The sequence below is a fragment of the Echeneis naucrates genome, chromosome 4 (genome assembly GCF_900963305.1).
Source record: "Echeneis naucrates chromosome 4, fEcheNa1.1, whole genome shotgun sequence".
NCBI lineage: Eukaryota > Metazoa > Chordata > Actinopteri > Carangiformes > Echeneidae > Echeneis > Echeneis naucrates.
In genome coordinates, this window is record NC_042514.1 from 18,234,014 (window position 1) to 18,254,711 (window position 20,698).

The 20,698-nt window shown below is 40.5% G+C and overlaps 1 protein-coding gene across 1 annotated transcript in view; it reads left to right on the plus strand.

Annotated features, from left to right (window-relative positions):
• Window positions 1-20,698, plus strand: part of cachd1 (cache domain containing 1) — a 73,148-nt gene that overhangs the window by 9,002 nt on the left and 43,448 nt on the right. The window contains exon 2 of the mRNA XM_029500690.1: window positions 19,345-19,407. Within this exon, the coding sequence (XP_029356550.1) occupies window positions 19,345-19,407 (63 nt within the window). The remainder of the gene's footprint in view (window positions 1-19,344; window positions 19,408-20,698) is intronic.

Here is a 20,698-nt window from a genome sequence, read left to right on the forward strand (position 1 = left end):
AAAATTTGAAGCTGCCCCAGTATAGTAGGTATTTTTTGGGGATATACCTCAAGGTGCTTCTTGCTCCCTTCGCACTTGTTGTGCACTCTCAGGAAGTGAACCAAAATGTGTGGTGCAGAGCTTAAAGGAATATTTGGACATTTTGTAACCAATGTGTGTTTTGTTTTTTTTTTTGTTTTGTTTTGTTTTTTTTTTGTTGAGAAGGACGTTCATACCCAGTGGCAGTTACCTGAGCTTAGCATAAAGTGGAAGCAGGGGAATGAAATTAGCCTCACATAGTTTACACTTTTAAAACGCATCTAATTTATTCATAATAACTACTTAACATGCTCTGTATGCAGTTTAACCCATTCACACAAATAATTGTGGAGCAATTCATGTGTCTGTAGAGTCATTTACTTATCTCTTACTGTTTCCAACTACTGCTACAGTTAAGCTACGCAAATAGCCTTCTGGCGTCAGCTTCATTCTGGAACACACAGACATGGAAAGATGTGTTTTCATTAATCTCTTCGTTAATCATTTTCTGAAATGTGAAAAAATACATTTTCTGCTGTGGTTAGAGTTCTGACCTGATTTTCTAACTTTCATTTATGGCCTTTTCTCAAATTTCAAATTGCTTGATGAGTTAGATTCAGAAATGAGTGGGGGCTTTATAACCTGGCTAGAATTGGTTTTGCAAGTCCCGTGGTTTTTATAATCTCATATTCGGGTAATCTCGTGCTACTGAAAGAGGGTTGATAAATGCCACTAAAGGGGAAAATGTGACATCACGTATTTTTCTGTATTTGTTTTCCTTAATGCCTTGAGGTCTGACAAGATGATGTCTGCACTTATGTTCTTAGTTTTTCTTTTGTCTCTTCTCCACCTTCGTCGACTTCTCATCTTCTCTGCTTCCCGTTCCCATTTCTCCTTCGAGCTGTGTCGGTGGGTGGTGGTATATGAAACTGGCTCCTGTGCTTTTTGTCTTGTGCTGATCCATTTGCTTTGAAGATCAGTTAGGAAGTGACCAGGGCTAATGAGATGAGGTTTGGACTTTTCTGCCTTTATCTCTGTAAGACAGGGCTGGTTTGGAAGATGAAAAGCGATTTCAGTGTTTTTCTTTCTTTAGAGAAATGGCAAAGGGGGAAAATGTGATACAGCTTGCTAATTAGGAGGCAAGGAGGCGTGTCAGAGCTTTGAGTGTGAGATGAAAAATGAGAAGACTCTGAAACAACATTTTCAGCATTCCAAACAAATGTAAACCCATAAAGTCACAGTCTTACAACATCTCAGTCCCTACCTATACACACAAACACGGCTACATTTAAAGCTACATACATGGAGAGACTGCAGCTGTGTTTAGCCATCAGTGTCTCTGAGCTGAGTTGTGTAGCTGCCAAATGAGTGGCCTATTTGATCTGGAATTCACAAGTAATGGAAGATGGGCATTAGGAAAAAAACCAAACTGGTTCTGTCGCTGGCATTTCAGCCATAACCCAGATCAACAAAGGAAATTTGCTTAGTCTCTATTCACAGCTCCGGTGTATTTTTGTCATCTTTATTTTAGTTCAGAAATTCACCTGTATGTACCTCCATGTGAACATGGTGTGTTTTCAGGTTAGCACTTGGCACTGTAGCGGGGATTACATCGCCGCTGTGATGTCAGCCCAACAGAGAACAGAGCTCATTAATGTAAGGCACGATAAATGGGCCTCGGGTTTTTAACTTATTTAGTTCATTGCCCAAATGATAACCACAACGTCTCACGCTCGAGCCCAGACTCATAAAAACATATTGCTCGTGTTGCGTAGGGACCATCTTGAAATCATCTTGCAGCACATTTTACCTTTTGGCCACTCATTTAAGAAAGCTGCCAGGTTTCCTCAGATTTTTCATCCTGGCTGTCTCCGTCTTGTGTTCAGGTTCTCTTTGTGGTGTCTCCAGTTCAGTTTTCCTGCCAAGTTACAAAAAACAATTGGTCGTTTGGTGACTGAGGCAGGTAGGGTTGTCTGCTCTTTGTGTGAATTACTTTACTGCTTCACAGATGGCCACTTGTCTTTCTCTTAAACCAGTTGCTCTTTACATTTATCCATGCAATCTCATGTAGGGATGCGAAAGACAAGAAATGCAACTTTGCTGCATTGATCACTGTTTGGTTGCAAGATTTTTTTTCTGGCCTCTCTTACTTTAAAAGTTGGCACAGCGTCGCAGACGAGGGCCTTGCTGCCTCCTGCTTTAAGTGGCGCGTGTTCTACCAACTGCGCCAGCGGCGGTCCCGCATTGATCACTGACACCCACACATTTAGCTATTAGCTCTATCAGAGCAAGCGAGCTGCCAGCTCCCATCCGCCATGCTTGTTTCAGTTTTGTCACGCAGCTACGTCTGCACCGGGCAATGTGTGATGACATCAACAGTCAACTCCGAAGCTTGCATTTTTGCCCCGGTATCATATTATCAACAATGATACGATAAACCCATGGATTCACTTGCATCCTATTTCCATTTGGAATCTGGTTTTTAAGTAAAAATAGTAAACAGCGAGAATACTATTTGTTTCTGGCAACAGCATATGTGTTGTTTTGGCCAATAAGACAATATGGGTGCATTTACTGCTTTGGCATCTGCTATCGGACATCTGGTTTAAACAACCAAAGGAAAAAAAAGAACCACTTAAAGAAATTTAACAAACAGACTTTAAGAGAACTAAACCTTTGATTTCCTTGCAAGGCAGGAGAAAAAAAAAAACACGCTGCAATGATTGTTTCAGGCAAAAATGTGGACAACCACGTGAAACAGCTTAATGATTGTTGGGTGAGGATGACTTCCCGGTTGAACTTGTGTTGAATATCACCAGAACCTCCCTGCACGATTTTCTCCTGCAGATTCAGAGTGGAAAAGAGTACTTATGGGAGGAATTCATTAACAACATGTGTCTTTATGCATTCGTATGCATCAAACTTGACATCTGTATTTGCAGGCAAAGGGCCTGGGCTGATGTTGAGGCCATGGTATGACAAGAGGGTCTGTCTCACTGCTTAAAGAGAGCAGTTTTTCTTCTGCTGACAAATCTAGTTCGTTCTCAGGAGGAGGAGGTGATGATTCACCATTGTTGTCTTTACAAGACAAGAAGTCCAATACTCCCCAGGGTGGATTTACATCTTCGGGGCAGATCGGAGGCCACTGTGAGCTGCCATCAGAGGGTTAGCAGACTCCTGTAAGTTGAAGTGAAGACATTGAAAGCGTAGTAAACATTGGTGTTGCTTTCCACCCCTAGAGACAGCTTAGTAAAGAAATGTAATTGCTCCTAGACTGCTAAATCCGTTGACAGCTGTTAATGTGACTATTTAACAATATCTTAATTTAAAAATCGCGGCTTTGAGCGCTTAATTTTGTCTTTCGTGAGTAGAAACTGCTTCTACAAGAAACCTACATTCTTATCCAGTCCTCTCCCATCATTCCAGACATCTATTGCCCTGACTTTTTAAAAAAATCTTTTATCATCTTTCCAGGCAGGCTGCTTGTTGCCAGGTTTGGCTGGCTGGTGCTCTGCCAGCTTTTCTCAGTCTGTCTAGCCCAGGCGTTAGCACCAGCTGGAGTTTCTTTTGGCATCTCTTGGCAGTTGGTCACAAAACAAAACCCATCTACAGATGCAGTTTCGAGCATTTCATGGAACTTTTTTTTCAGCGTTGTGATGTTCAAATAAATGTGTCGAAAATCACCTTTAGTTATGCACCACAGTTTAACCAAATTTTCCTGCTTCCTGCCTCCTCCTGGTTGATGTGCATCAATGACAGTAAAAAAAAAATGCATATACATGCAATTTATTGGCAGTTACGTTTGTTTCTCTGTGCTGCAGCACCAAAAAATATACCTCTTGGAAATCGTTCAAATTTGATTTGACTGAAGTGTCAGAAAATAAGATTTGTGTGAGTTTAGTGTGGTCCTGAGGGAAGAGGTTTTTGGATCAGTTTTCTGTGCCGTTATCGTTGGCTACTCTTTGCAAAAGTACAGAGGAAAGCACTGGAAGATGCTTCTAATAAATTAAGCATATTCCCAAAAACATCCCAATCATGAATAACTTGGTCAATAGAAAATAAAACTGAAAGAAAGGTTAGGTAGGGCCTGAATGGTATTTGGTTACAGAACCACTAAATCTAGTGATATTTCATGCTCTGACACACTGTGAACAGTGCTCAGAGGAAAGCAGGCAGCAGCCTTAAATCCACTCTATTTTCAAAACTGCCAGTCAGAGGGGTGCAGCTGGTGATTGTGTGAACAGAGCAGATCTCTTACCTTTTTCCGGACATGTTAATCCATCAGTGTTACTTGGTCCATGTGTGAAAAAGCCTTTAGACTGATACTGAGCTCTGTGGGAACAGGAACCTGTGTGAATGTGATCATTTTTGGGGGGATGTGTGTGTGTGTGTGTTTGTGCCCATGTGTTCATAGGCTGCACTGTGTGCTATGTTGATGATAACTTCTTTGCCCGTGTGTGGGCGATAGGGTATGAACAGATTTCTGATATGCTCTATATTATGAAACAACAAAATGCATTGTGTTACAAATGGCATTGCATTACCATTGCCATTTGTAAAATTATCTGAAATAGAACTCTGGGTTTGAACCTGCTTTGGGTGGCTGCAGCCTTTCTGTGTGGAGTTTCTGTAGCTTCTCCTCATGCCCGTTTCTGCTGGTACTCAGACTTTGCCCCACTGCAGGCTAATTGGCTCCTGCAAATTGCTCAAAGACATATATATATGAATGCAAAAAGATAGTTTGTTTCTTATCTGCCAACGTTATGACAGACTGGCAAGTTGTTCAGGGTGTACCAAACCTCTCATGTCAGCTTGGATTCGTTTCACCCCAGGAAACTCACAAAGCATCAGGTGTATAGAGGATTGGTGAGTGAGACCCAGAGTGCTGCAGATGGCAGCTTCATGGTATAAGCTACCATAAAACCCAAAGCTTTAAGTTCCTTCTGACAACTTTAATATGATCTAGAAAAAGTCATATAGTCCTGGTGAAGTAACAAGAAACAGATTTGAATGGATAAGTCCTCTCATCTTTTCTAAGATCAGACCATATTAGTAAACTACATAAAAAAATATATATTTCCTGTGTACTTAAATATTTTGATGTTTTAGCATTAAAAGTTATAATAGTTGGAACAAAAAAATAAGATCTTAACAATTGTATCATGCACTTTCAATATTAGGTCTGTCAGCATTAACACGTTCAAAAAGTGATTTTCTTTGATTCCCATTCACGATAAATTGGTGACAACTGCTCTACGTTAGTATGGCCCAAAAAGCTGTTGTGAAGCATCATCAATTCATCCGATATTAAAAAAAAAAAAAAAAAAAGATAGAGAGAGAGAGAGCAATGGCCCCCCATTTGGATTTATCACAAATGAAAAACAAATATTATTATGAGATGTATATAGAAACTTCCTGTCACGTATCTATCTGCACCAACAACATACAGAGAAAATGTGATTTAAAAAAAAACTTTTGAGGAATAGTCATTAATTCACAGCTACAAAAAAAATTCTCTCTCTCTCTCTCTCTCTATATATATATATATATATATATATATATATATATATATATATATATATATGATAGTCTGATAGTCCTAATGAATATAGAAATGATATGCTGTTTTATCACTGTCTTTGAATGTCAATATGTGAATGTTATTGTGGGATTTAATGATGCCCCAAACAAGGTGTTTTGATTGAGCAATATAGCTGGAAAAGCGAATGGAAGATTATTTTTTTTTTAGCTGTCATATGTCTCCTGCATGTATTGTAACAGAAGTGCTGCTCTCCCTCTCCTCACATTCACAACAGCAAAAGCACTCAACATTTACATACCAAAAACTTGTGGCTGTCCTTGGGGAACACTCTCTCCTTCCTCCGTCTCTGTTGCCTTCTCTTCATTTGATAGCATTCAGACTTATGCTTCTGCACACAGAAATGAATGTGAATAGGAGAGAGTTTCCAAGGTTTTGACAGTATAAGGGAAAAAAAAAACACAACTGATGCATATTCAGCTGACATCCGTTATTGGCCTGCCTGCTGTCTAAGAGACATAACCACTCTGTGCGTTTGTGTGTTTGTGAGCTTCTGGTTTGTTTTCACATTGATGAACGTAAACTATATATTTGAACTGCATATTTGTACATATATAAAATATATCCCCTTTGAAATAAAGCTTTAGATTGCAATACTAACCCCAATTTAGGTAATATTCTTTAGCTTGTCCAGTAGTGAAAGCCATATTTTGATATTCAGTATATTTATCTGTTTGTCATTTGACTCATTGCTGTCCGGCTCTTGATCTTGCGGTGCTCAGTAGGGGAGGGTGGAGACAGAACTGAGCTATCAACTGTACAACTGATTGTTGTCTTTCTTCAAGTTGATGTGTATGAGCTACATGCGCCATAAATAGCCTAATCTTTCTATTTGTTGGTCTGAAATTATATTGCAGACACCATCCATTTAAAAAAAAAAAAAAAAAAACCCACATTGTAGATATGCAGGAACTCTATAGCCTTGACAAAACACTAGCATCTGCAAGTGGCAATTTCTCTTTTAATTCCATACAATCTAGTTTGAAGTATTTACTTTTTCCTCTTCTTAGTGCAGTAGCCCTTGTTGGGGGTTGGGCTCACTCACATATAGCTCTGCCGAGGCTCCAGCAATGTATTTTAACTTGTGTCATTTTTAAGCATAACTTTAGAGACCAGAACTCTTATTTTTACTATTTTTTTTTTCTTTTTTCAAAATTCCTTCTTGCTGGTTTTTACATCATATGTTTACCCATCTGAGGCCCACAGAGGAACAAGGTAACCAGCCTTGTTGAATATCACTGCACTGAGGACTCCACTACTACCATCAGCATGGATGCTATTCCTGTTAGTGGGAAGTTCTACACATAGTTTTGTGTGGATTACATTTTTAATGAAGAAGCTGTATGTGAAAACTGTCATATACTAGATATTGATATTTGCAGTCTTTCACAAATTCAATATTTACCTTTCGTACTTATTTCGTATTTCTTATTTTACCTTTCGTTTTTTTTTCTTTATCTCATAGGAACAGTAAATACAGCAGCTGAATTGAATTAAACAGTGACGTTAGCCAGCTTACCTGTTCATTTCACTTCACTTTTGTCGAACGGTACGTTTCAAATGGAGCTCATGAAATGTCAAAAGGGCTCAGAGCCATTCTTCATGTCAGCTAAAAAAAAAGAAATGTGCACACAACTGGTTCTCACTTCACACAAACATGTTAACTGCCATCTACAGGGGCTGTATTTAAAATCTAGATGATAAGCTTGGAGATTCTAAGGCAACTTTCACTTACATCAACTAGAAGATGAACCACTCTTTTATATGATGCAAGACTTTTCAAAGGCAAGCTTTTAGTTCTGCCTCCCATTGATATGTGTATTTAATTATGTTTGAAAGCATTAGAGCTATTTTCTCCGTACTTTTATTTTGGGTTTTTGATTGAAGTACTGATTGTGCTTAACCTGAGACAAAACAGATTTGAATATAGATAGTGAGCTCTCCATGTTTACATTTCTAACTGCTTTGCCTTTCATCTCTCTAGAGATTTGAAACTTCCAAGTAGATCTACTTTCCTCGAATTTCTCTCCAAATGTGTGTGTTCTAGAAAATTTGACTGAACCAAACCCTTGTGTCCTTTTTTTTTTTTTTGTGTTCACCTTCTTGCTTTTTACTATTCCTTTTGACCCACTCTTTCTCTGAGGCAGTTTTCTGATGCATTATATACATATTTGTGAGTGACTTGCATCAGCAGGACTGCAGGATGGCATTGAGAAACTATTTGCGTTTGTGCACCAATTTTACATGTGCACTTTGACATTATGGCTTCCTGCCTTTAAGCAGGACACTGATAAACTGATTTGCTCAATCATATGTGCAAGTTGTAGGCTACCACTTTCTCACAAACCATTTGAAACGCAAATACTGAACATGTCTTCAACCTAAATGTCATAGTGCTACTACTGTTACAGGTTGTTTCCTGGTTATTGGTATTAAACAAGACCGGGCTTTGTAGGCGTTGTTCATTCCATACAACCAATAAAGAATAGTTGCCGTGGGTTAATGGGTAATGTTATGTACGATAGTTGTTATGCATTTGGCCACCTAATGAGTACTATGTAATCTTATTTGGCTTTTCTTTTTGTGTGTGCGCCATAACACCAGGGATCAGGGCTACTCTGGGTGTGGTCTTACTTGGTAAAGGGAAAACCAGCATTGTGCGCACCAAATGTTTGTGTGCAGTGGGACCCATGCTTTATTAATCAGTGCGTGTAACTGACCTTAGAGTACATGACACAGAACAAAGCAGCCTGTCTATAGAAGGACCTTATAACAGTGGCCAGACATGATCTCACATCATGCTGAGAAACCTGAGAGGGAGACCACCCTGGGAAATTTTTCTCCCCCTTGTCCTTTCTCTTCTTTATCTCTTCCCCATCTCTCCCCTCTGGTCGTCTTGCTGTGTTTTTTTTTTTTTTCTTCCCCCTGCCTCTCCCTCTCATTAATCTATGCACGATATGCGCACACATATGATATTGTTGTTCTTGCCATTTCTGTCTTTTCCATCTTGATTCAGTTTTTTTCCTTCTGTTCCTCTTTATCCCTTAGTTTCCTCATTCCTTCCACAGCCCACATAGAGAAAGTCATTCAGCTGCTTGAAATGCAGTTTTGATTGATTGATTTTTATTTTGAACTTCGAACTGGTACAAATTCAGCCAAATTGTTTTGTCATTATGATGACAACGCTCGTAAGCATTGTGAGTGATTAGTATTGTTGCTCCTGGGTACACATAAAATGATGCTCGCAAAATGCCAAGCAGAGGCCCTTACTGGTGAGTCCACGGCACAGGAATGTGAAGATAATCCAGGATAGTTTGTGCAGACAGAGCAGGCGCCCCATCTGAACATCTTTTTTACTTGGCTGCGAGGGGGGCTGTCTTGGCAGGAAGTGTATATCAAAATAAATTTATTGGCACTGGGTGACAAGCCTATTGCACTGTCTCTCTTCCTCTGCCTTCTCTTTATTTAATACACGCTCTCCAGCTAATATAGACGTTTTTGCCATGTTAGGGTGCACCTCAAGGGGCGTGGGCGGGTCTTGGGGTGCCGAAAGCTGCTGCCAGACTGGCATTGCGTTCTAAGGTGGCTGAAGGTTAAGCGTTTTAGAGACTTTTGCGTGGTTTCCACTGCTGCGCTGCCTGTGTGCTTCAGTCATGCCATTTGTCATTTTGCTCTAACAATTTGGCCTTGAAGTGGGTAATCCTGATGGTTTGTTTTATTTTATTTTATTTATTTTATTTTATCAAGTCCAGCTGTAAGACAAAACACATCTATCCAAGAATGTTTTTGTCATTTTCCATTTCTCAGTTCCGCTAATATTTTTTTTTTTTTTTTTTTAAAGCCAGTCTCCGCTTTCTTTGAAAAAGCAGCATACATTAATTCTGCTTTTAGAATTTCATCCAAAAGCCTGTAACTTATGCTTGTAAATAGACCACAATGACTCAGCTATAGGTCTCAACTAATAGTTAAAGGAAAGTATGGCATACTTTAGCCAACCAAGAGAGGCCCTTTTTAATTTTAAACCACAGTGTTTTTGTGAGGTTGATCGTATGAAATGAGTACAGCACTTGGATGCTAGTATGCTTCCCAATAAAGCACACTAGTTTTCAGTCATTTACAATCTTTACACATCATCAGTAATGCTTTGTGCATGCCAGCATGCTGCTCAATGGTCGAACAATCATCGGTCTTTGGCCAGTCTCAGCTATGTTATGGGAACACAGGCAACATCATTTATGGGCCTTGTGATATAGAGAAACATTTCAAAGCCCCTATAAAAAAAATCACAGCATTTTCTTATTATCCTACATTCTTTTGTTGAACTAATTTCACCGCAGTGTGTGAGGTTTTGTTTTCATCCTCTTTCACTCCTAGATTTTATCAGCTTAAAGGAGGTGCTCAGGTATGCAGCTTTGATCTGTCTTTTGGAACGTTTTCACATTGGCTCCACTTGAACAGCAACATGCTAGTCCCACAATGCACTGCTGCCTTGGCCTTTTGAAAGCGTGTTCATGCTAAAACCTTCTCCAAGATGCTGATAAAACTTATATACTGTATTATATTTAGTGTTTGAGTTTTGTGAAGGCCGCAAAGAGAGATATAACCTTCCACTAAAAATATTCTGACTTGTCATTAATTAAAAACTTGATTATCTAGTTTCAGTATGCCTTATTAGTCAAGTATGATTGGAGTGTGCAACCGTAGCCTGAGGCCTTGTTTTAATGACTCAACTGCTTTGATATGAAAGGGCTTTGTGTAGAGAGGTAATAAGATGGGCTTCGCACCTCTTACCCTATTTAGTTGACATACAGTATATTCAAGCAGTAACACTTCATAGGAGGAACCGGGATCGTCAGAGGGAGGTGTGACGCCCAATCTGAGCATGCCAGAACCAAATTTCTTGCTTGAGAGAGAGGTTGGTTTGCATTCAGAACTTCTAACCAGTAAGAGAAGGATTTGATACTGCCGGAAGTTGGCTCTTAGTGGGGGGGGGGCGGGCCTTTAAGGAGCGCAATGCTAATATTGCTTTTGTCAAGCAAATTAATTGGAGAGATAAGAATTGATGCAAAGATTACTTTTTAAAGAGTTGGATGCGGTTTGAACATACATTTTTCATACTGCTATCCACACTAAATGCTAAAAACCAATAAAAAACAAACAAACCAAATGAACATGAAGCCTTAGTCTGCCGTGGAGTTACTACCAAACCATGGCTTTTCTATCCGTCTTCTCTCTGCTACTCTCATCTGACCCCACCCTGCTTTTCCACATTTGTCTCTTTTCCCCCCTTTTGCGCCCATATTCTCTCCTCCACCCTTCATTCCCTTCCTTTTTTCCCCCTCACATGTGGAAAACATTATATGCTGTCTGGTGTGGAGGGAGAGCAAACATCCCAGGCTGAGACTGAAACCCTCTCGGGTAGGTGCAGGGGGTAGTAGGGCGGTTGTTGGGATCTGCATGATGTTGACGCTCTCTCTCTCTCTCTCGGGCCTGAAGCTGTTTGGACAAAAGAGGGTCTTGTTATTTTAGGACCACAGCACCCGATAGCTGTCAGGCTTCTGTCTCCATCTGCTTTGAACTGGAAGAGACCTTGGTTAAAATCATGGAGCGAGAGCAATGATACAGCCCAGTTAGAGCTATTTGCTGACTGGTATGTATTTCGTGTGAATGATATTTACACCATCTGTAGATGATTCCCCCCAAGAATTTTAAATACTGAAAGGAGTTAAACATCTCAAACTACAAAGGTGAAATGATTGGTTAAATGCTGGTTAGGTGATTAAAACATAGTGATGAACCAAGCATTGTTTGAGTGACACTTCCACAGTGCAAGACTCGATAAACTGCCACATGCTTTATGTCTTTTGCAAATTTCCGGCAATCTTTAGGCCTGGAATAGTTGTTTGTTTGTGTTTGTTTGTTTGTTTATTTTATTTAATTTTATTTTCATTGCACAGGCCCACAACTATAGTCAGTTAGAAAGCTCTGAAAGGTCGGATGTGAACCTTTTTAGAATACTATTACACATAAAAGACAATCTGGTTTAAATATGTGATCACTCTGGCTCATTAATGCATGTGATAGCATCCTCCACCTTTGTGCTTCTTTTTCAAGTGCAGAGAAACATTCTCAAGCATGTACACGTACACACATACGAGAACTGAGCATGTGAAGCAAAACCAAATATGAGCTTTCAGCTCTTTGACTGGAAAGCTGTGTGCGACCGCACATTGCCTCCTCTGACACAGTGTGTGGGCTGAGGCTTTGGAGCCATTGCCTCAGGTTGTCCGTTAGTTATTCAAGCAAATTAAATTGACCCCAAGCACCCTCTAAATGTAGCAGTAAGCAGTTGGCAGACACTAACAGCCAGTCATTTAATTAGCCAACCTGCTCCACTGGGTTGAAACAGAGACGCACTTAATTAGCAAGGGTTTGGCTTCACTATGGCCATTATAGAGACATTTTGAGATTCAGATTTGATGTGTCTCTTCCTGCTCAACCCCTCTCCCTTTTATTCCTTGTTTTTAATGGAGCCACGGTCACAGACTTGATGAGTTTTGATTAATTTCGTAAAATTTAAATCTACATGAAATGTGCTATGCTTTGTGCAGTAAAACTAATAGGAAGGCTGGCTAAATCTAAAGTCGGACTAATGGTTTTGGACATTTGGGGTGAGCGCAGAAAACACATTATGAACACACTGACATTTTATCGACTTATCTTCAGCTGAAACAATCAGTAATTGACAGAATAATAATCTGCAACTATTACGATCAAATAATCAATTCCTTACCGCAGCTCTATTTGAAGTAAGAAATCGAGACTAATACAGAATATTTTCAAATCTTAGACTTTTTCAGTTATTATTGAATTTTATCATATTGTGGTTTTTGGGCTGGTGGTTGACAACAACAAGACATTGAAGCCATAAAGTCAATAGAGTTCATTTGTTTAAGCCCAAATTACACCACTGAGGAGTGTCTGTTGTCTGATCCCTAACTGAGCTGAGCTTGTATTGTTATGATTGACAGGAAACGCTATAAATCCCTTTTTAAGTGAATGAACTTTTGAACTGTCAGGTTTATCCCTATAGAAATTGGATGAATACAGATTCGTACTATGGAGCTCTAAACCGCAGGTGCAATTATTTCAGACTTTTATTTTTGTGGTATGGTGAAAATTCAGAAATTGCACTCCACATCTTTTTCCATCGTTCTTTCCTCTCCCAGGTGTCTGTTTCTTGACTCTGCTTTGTAGTGTTGAGGAAAAAAGAAAAAAGAGCAGGGAGGGTAAGGCTGGTGGATGGGTCTAGGAAAAAGCATGCACACACACATCACAAGATGTGCGTATCCCCAAGTCCATCCTTTTGTAGTGCAATGAGTGAAGACTTGGCTGGGAGAAGGGAGGGAGAGAGTAAAAGCAATGGTGGTTGGAGGGGGCTGTATACCAGCAGCATGGAGGAAGCAGCAGTTACTGTCCCCTGGGCTTTAGGCTTTTATCTGTCAGTTGTATGGAAACCAATCTCTGAAGCCCTACAGCTCAAAAACACCTACACTGCTGGTGTGTGTGTGTGTATGTATGAGTATGAGAGTGAGAAAGAAAGACATGGACATTAATTTCTTATTTCTTACAGCGAGATAAGCAGGGTATGAGCTACACACACACCTAGTACGCCTGTGCACGTTTTCTTATACATAGTCCACATTTGATTTGCAGTTGGCGCATATTTGCTATTGCTTTCTCACAGAGGCATACACACCAAAAAACAAAACACATACACAGGCATACAAGCGCTGTTGCAGCGATGTGCATCTGTTCGCAGATGAAACATTGGACCACTGATCAGCGAGCCCTGAAGACAGAGTTGGTGTGTGTGTATGGGTGCAGGTTTTGTGCGAATGGTTTCCAGTCCAATTACAAGTTGTTGTGGCTCGTGTCTCCAATCTGGAGCCACTGCAGTTGGCCTCCACTTCTTCTTTTCTGCCTTTTATTTTTTCATCCTTTCTCATGCTTGCCTCTTCTTTCTCTCCTGCCCTGACCGTGCATCTTTTTCTGGCCAAATTTTTCTCTTTTCTCCACTTGCATTCCCGCAAAACATACACGGATGTCTCTCAGTATCTATGTCCTTGGGCCAGTCTGGGTCTGGCTTTTACACAATGCCCCACTGGGAACAAAAGAGTCACTTAAAAGCAGAAGGGCCTCTTGGAGTAGTTTATGGTATCCCCACAAGAGCCTGACAGAAGGGCTGAAGACGCAGGCCCAATTAAATGGTTGCCATATATATATATATATGTAGTGACTTCCTGTGATCTCGCCATCGGTCAACTGCTAAAATAGGTTGAAAAGAGGATGCGAAATGTTTAAATGAATCATGAGTAATTTTGAGAGATTAAATACATCAATGGTGCAACAACACTTAACAGCAGACAATGAAATTCAAACTGACCACTTTAAAACCAACTGATTGTGAATATCTTTTTGTAATGAGTAATTCTGCTTTACCTTAATTATTATCATAACTTAAAACTGGAGACAAAGAAGCATGGGCAATCATAAATCTGGATAAAACTGAAAAGAGTTGTAATGCCGAGGTGGTTTTGATATAATACAATGAAAACCTTTCTGAAATTACAGTAGACTGCAGGGTCTAAAAAAACACACACACTTTCTGGTTGTTATCTTTGTAACATGCAGTCTGAGCTTCCACTGAGGTTTAGTCATTCCTGTGAACCACTCATCTGTGGATCGGATTAACCCCAGGGTGGATGGATTAAAAAACTGGCCTAATGAGACAAAGGCGGATGCCCTGTGATCACTGGACGGAGTTTGAATGCAACCCCTGTGAGTTTAGCCAGTTTGTCTGCAAAATGTGTATTTTATGGTGCAAAGATAAATGAGGCATCGGAAACAAGACTGGTTTTGCATTATTAAAGAACTGTCATCAGTCATTAGAGAAAATTGCCACAGTGTTTGCTCTCAACATACAAAATAATTTTAATTAAAAAAAAATAAAAAAAATGCCAAATGATTTGTGAAGCTACTGATAGTGTCTATTTAAGCAAAATGTGTATATTTTGTGAGTGAGGCAGCTGCAGGATTTTCACGTGTGCATTTTTATGTTATTCTTATCCTTTTATTACACTGAAGTTATTAGGGTTATTTGTAAGTTTGCTGCGGAGTCAATGTTAACATGTTACGTCCGAGCTTGGAAAGAGCCACTGTATCCGACTACAAGACCGGAGGTTGAGGAATGCTTGAGCTAAGGTATCTACATGACATTGCAGTCACATCTACATTAACAGCGCAGTCTAAGTGGGACGGGCTGGCTGGTTGGCATAATTTTGGCACAATGAATGAAGTGATCCTAATTTAACCAATAACAAAATGTTCCCTTCCCTCCGCTGGATATGAGCTCTAGACAAGTAAAGTGAAAATGGTTTGATGCCGTATTTGATGATGTTTCCTGTAGAGTTCAGAATCAGAATTGCTTTATTGATCCTTGGGGAGAAATTGTTGTTGTCATGCTCCTGAAAGAGCATTCAAACAGAACGTTCAGGTGAAACAATATACAATAAGAGTAGGCAAGTAGGCACATTATAGATGCAAGAGACTAAATATGTATCGTTATGTAAGAAGTTTCTCCAATGCAGCATTTGCAAAAACAAATACATTGTTGTTGTTGTTTTTTTTTGTTTTTTTTTTTTTTTGTTTTTTTTTTTTTTTTTTGGAGCCTAAGACATATTCATAAAACAAGATTTTGCCACTGCATGTCTGTGCGCTGAGTATCAGCAGAACAATTTGAATGTTTGTTTTTGGCAACTTTGGGTGTTTGCGATATTTGTCTTTTCCCAACACTACCAAGAGGAGGAAGCAGCGAGGTATCCTGGGAAGTGCGTTTCTGATACTGTGTAAAATGGTTTGTATGTGTCTGTGTACATTTGGGTGTTTGATTATGGGTCAGGAGAGGCCACAAGCCCACGGTGGCCCAGCCAGCCTCAGGCCTCTCAGGTTTCAGAGTGGAGCATTCCTCCCTGGCTGCTCCATAGCTGTGAAAACCGCAGAGCAGCTCCAACAACAAACTCTCGAGGTGCTGGGGGAAAGACAGCTAACCTGTGGCTAATCAACAACAGGAGCTTTCTCTCCACCAAGAATTTGTTCCCCGTTTTTCAAAATAGCTGGTCCAAAGGAGACGGAGTATTGCTCCACTTGAGTGCGCCCGACCTTCCCTCTGTTGTCACTGTAGTGTTTGGACACATGACACATGATTCCTGCTTAGTAGTGGCAGGTCTGTTTGTTTGTGCTTGTTGGTGTTTATTTGATAGTTCCACATCTTGGACCTTCTGTATTTTCCACAAAGAAAGCTTTGGAATAGTAGACTTTCTAGCCTTGGTTTTGCACTTTGCAAATACCTTAGCGGTGAAATATGCAGCTGCGTTTCCGCCTGTGCAATGATAACATAGTGAAATTGTTTGTATAGCACTCTACTGTTACTCTTCTGTCACACGGTGCGTAAAATGAATGCAACATGTACAAAAACAATCATAAGGGCTGTTGACTCCATCTAGACAGCCTGGATTAAAAGTAAGCATGCTCTTGAAGAGCGAGTTCGACAGTTAGCTACATGCTTGCAGAGTTGTGCATGGATGACCTGTTTTTGTAGGCCAACCTGGAAGTTGACATCCCCATGATATATATATATATATTTTTTTTTTTAAACAAAGGCCAACACGATATTTCCATTCACTTGGATTATAAAAAGGGAAAATCCCATCACTACTAAGATTCCAACCTATCATTTGATTTAGTTTGGCCTCTTCCACAAAAACATTTCCTATGATAAAAGAAGTAGTTTGTAAGGGTGAGAATATAAACACACAAATGCGAAGAAAGACTAGCAAATAGATCAGTTTTTGTTTGGCAGACGATGTTTAACACCCCTGACAATGTCTGTTCTGTCATAGAATAATCATCAATTCCTCAGTGGGGAAATTTTCACATTCAGCCACTTCCTAGCCCATGACAAACTTTAATCATAACTGGGTTATTTGCCCAAGTATTTTATTCCACGGACAGCATGGCAGCATAGTGGCTAGTGCTGTTGCCCCACAGCAGGAGGTTCGCAGGTTCGATTCCGGGGGCCTGGAGCCTTCTTGTGAGTTTGAATGTTCTCCCTGTGGCTGCGTGGGTTTCCTCCCGCCATCCAAAGACATCATGTTTGGGTTAACTGCTGACACTAAACTGTCCGTAGGTCTGAGTGTGAGTGTGAGTGGTTGTTGGTCTCTGTCTGTCTCTGTGATGGACTGGTGACCTGTCCAGGGTGACCCCACCCTCACCCAGAGTGAGCTACGATTGGCTCCAGCACCTGCGAGGATGAATGAATGAATGAATTTTAGAAATTCTAGCAAATTAAACCCTGTTCCGGAGTCCGGACAGTTAATCAGTATACTGGCTACAGTATATAAGATATAAAATTATGACTATAAGGCTTAGTACTCAGGCTCCTCTGGTATTGCCCTTTGACACCAAAGAAACTTTTCACAGCTTTGTCAGCCCCTAGTAGAGATCTGTTTAATGGTGGTAAGCTGTACCCAGGAGCAGACAATAATGGTCTGAAGTGCTCAACCACCAGGTTAGTTTAATGTGGTGCGTTGTGGGTAATTGGTGTCCTCCGGAATGTGACTAACAAAAGCTGTGAACAGGCAGCAGGATATGGTTGTGGCATGGAGGCAGGCAATTTAAGGCTTTTTGAGCAGTGGGACTCCTTACAGTGAATTACCTGCCTACCTGCTGCCCAGACACAAACATTGGTTTTACTCCATAGCTACTGTGTGTGTGTGTGTGTGTGTGTGTCTGTCTGTCAGCGTCAGAGCAATTCCACTTTCGCACACCTCTTTGCCTGAAAGTGTTCTTGCTGCTCTCTGAGCGCTGAGGTCACACCAGGACTAAATTCCTCCATGCCTTAATGTACTGCTCTGCGTCTCATTCACTTAAAAATATAAATCGAGGAGTTTAGAATACTTCAGTCTGGGTTTAATTGGGAAATTTAGCATCACCTTGTGATTCAAGCTAATGAAAGTCATCACTTTTTATATTATGGATGATCTCCAGACTGAGACCTGTGAGGCACTTTCCTCCCAAGCCTAGAAACTGGTGGAAATGTCAGGACCATGCTGTCTGGGTCTGTGTGTTAGTGGTTGTGAGATAAACAGGTTTATCATTATCTCAATAGAATGGCTCTGCACCTGTCGGCACGGAGAAATGCAGTAGTGATGGTAATGTCGGCCTTATTCATTACACTACGATCAAGATGGAGACTTAAGTCACTTAACTGTTGGTTAGGCCAAGTCTTAATACAACGTCAGCCACAACAATATTAACCACCACCAAATATATCAAAAAGAGTCTTTTAACATATTTTACATCCTGTTCAGTGTATGCTATGATGCTATAGATGATACTATATTATTATTATTATTATTATTATTATTATTATTATTATTATTATTATTATTATTATTATTATTATTATTATTGTTGTTATTATTATCATCACTTTTATTATTAACATCACAATCTCCTGTTTTTCCAAATAAAAACCAGCCATTGTAAAGGTCCAGTAGCACAGCTCTCATCCTGGCTCCATTCTGTTCAACCTGTTGCCCTCAGGGAGGCGCTACAGAAATATTAAGACCAAGACAAACAGACTCAGGAACAGCTTCTTTCCCAAAGCTGTAACTCTCCTCAACTCAGGCAGTCACTGAGTTTTTCTCTGTACATTGTATATATTGTAGATATGCTCTACATCTCAAATGTCCTACATTTTGATATTTTTTTATAGTTTCAGATGTTTTGAATTTCTGATATTCAGACGTTTTCATTCTGATACTTTTCTAGGTTTGTTTGTTTTATTTATTTATCTTACTTTTCCAATCTTCTTGCATTGATAGTGGTGGCCCCAATTTCGTTGTACTATGTATAATGACAATAAGGGCAATTCTGATTGTTTTTAGTGGTTATGTTAATGGTAGACTGTGGGGGGCCCATGCAAAGAAGCCCATCAGAGTACCCCCCCCCCCCCCCCCCCAATGATGGCCCCTGAATACTTAACACGCAGACTAACAATAGATGTTAAAATTTACAGATGTTCCCTGAATTCAGGAAATGGGTAGACAGTAGTTACAGCACAGCCCATCAGAGGCCTCAGTTACTGGGGGGGTTGCGGCATCAGCAGTGCCCTAGTATCCTTATGGGAGGTTAAAGGGGGCTCATAGTTAGGGCTGGGAATTCCATGATAATGGAACCACAGTGTTCTGTAAAACCAAAGGCGATCACGTCTGTGTAACTTTCACATCTGTACGCAAGCCCCAAATGAGGATCGCATTTATGTTGTGTATGTTTTGGCGGTGGTGTTGACAGCATTTCGCTGTCTACACTCGCAGTCTATCATGATCTTGATTTCAGAATGGGCACTCCCTAATTAAAAGAGTTGGCTGAATTGGACTATTAATGCAATAGTTGGTAAATTCTCATAGGGAGGCTGCTTTTGTAGGTGATGTTTCAGCATGGTAGTAACAAAGCTCTCTGCTCAACAACACCTGAAACCCAAATCAACCTATGCAAACAAATTCTTACATTACTTGTCTTCAGGTGATGGCTTTCAGTTATTGGATCTACATCTTCAGTGTTCCTCACTGCCTCTGCTTCATTCCCTCTCTGTCTCTCTACAGAGGATTTTCAACTCGTTTGTGTACACCGAGAAGACATCAAACGGCGAGACAGAAGTGCAGCAGGTGAGTAACAAAGGCTTCTACTTCCCCGTGTGTATGTGTGCGTACCTGTATCCGCCCGTGCTTGCATGTGGCAGCGATGATGTCTGTTTGTGGGCTCGTTTAGTTTTCAGTTCAACATCGAACGCACACACTGACACACTTGCCATCAGAGGCAAAACATGGGGTTTGTTAAAATTCTACTGCAGCTGTCTTATTGGCTTTGAAGTTCTGTTTTTCCACTCATCTGTGCTCTTGTCTCTTTTTCTCCCCTTTGCTCATGAGTGCGGAGTTGCATTTGGACAGAATAAGAGGGCTTGGAAGGATAGAATGGTATCTTTTTGGAAATTAACATAACAGCACCAAGAATCAGGAGATAGTTTTAAATGACACTGAATCCTGTATCAGCATTTATGATAAGCCTTTTGGGAAGAAATCAGTTGTCAAGGCCATCATGCTTGCTTGCTTGTGTGTCTGTGTGCGCGGGCGCACGTGTGCACTCAGGCATCGGGGATACGGGGAGAATGACAGTAAACAGCGAACTAATAAACAGGTTGGCGTTTGTTGACATGTCTCCCATGGCTGAGCGCACCAATGGATCCATACATGTCAATACATGAATTCAGATTGTCCTTTGATTTAGAATAGCAATCCATTTGCTTGAATGTATTTTAGTAAATCAAAATCCCAGGGCAAAGGGGGCTGTCGCAGTTTAAGGATTCTATATTCAGGGGCAGCTCATGGAAAGCACCCATAGATTCTGTCCATAACCCTTGTGAGGCAGGCACCAAATAATTCAGATGACAGCTTTGGCAGAGCTGACTTGCTTGTTCTCCCTGGGCAGAGGGGCTGTGTCGCTGAGCCAAGGGGAGACTCAATTAGGAGTGTATTTGCAGAGAAAGAGAGGGTTGGGAACAGCAGGGAGAGAAGCCAAGGAGCTACTGAAAGGAGCCTATGGCCTTCTTGGATGAGCTTCTGCTCTGGAAATTCATTATTCAGTCAGCCACACAGACATCTCACCCTCTCTAATGACATGAGCCCTTCCTCTCTCTGTCTCTCTTTGAGCCTGTTCTTGACTGTTCTAGGAATGCTCTCTGCCTGTTGCGCTCACTCACGTGCACCGTCAGTGTACATTGTAAATTAAGGCCAGTGGCTGCAGTGCTCTCCCCCCCAATTTTATTGTCCACATGTGTACAATGCTGCATTGTGTAACCTCACAGTGAGTTGTTTTCATTGCACCTCACGTAAAGTAGCACAGGGCAAAATTGTAAAAAAGACCTTTGATAGATCCAGTTTTATTTCTCTCATATAATCC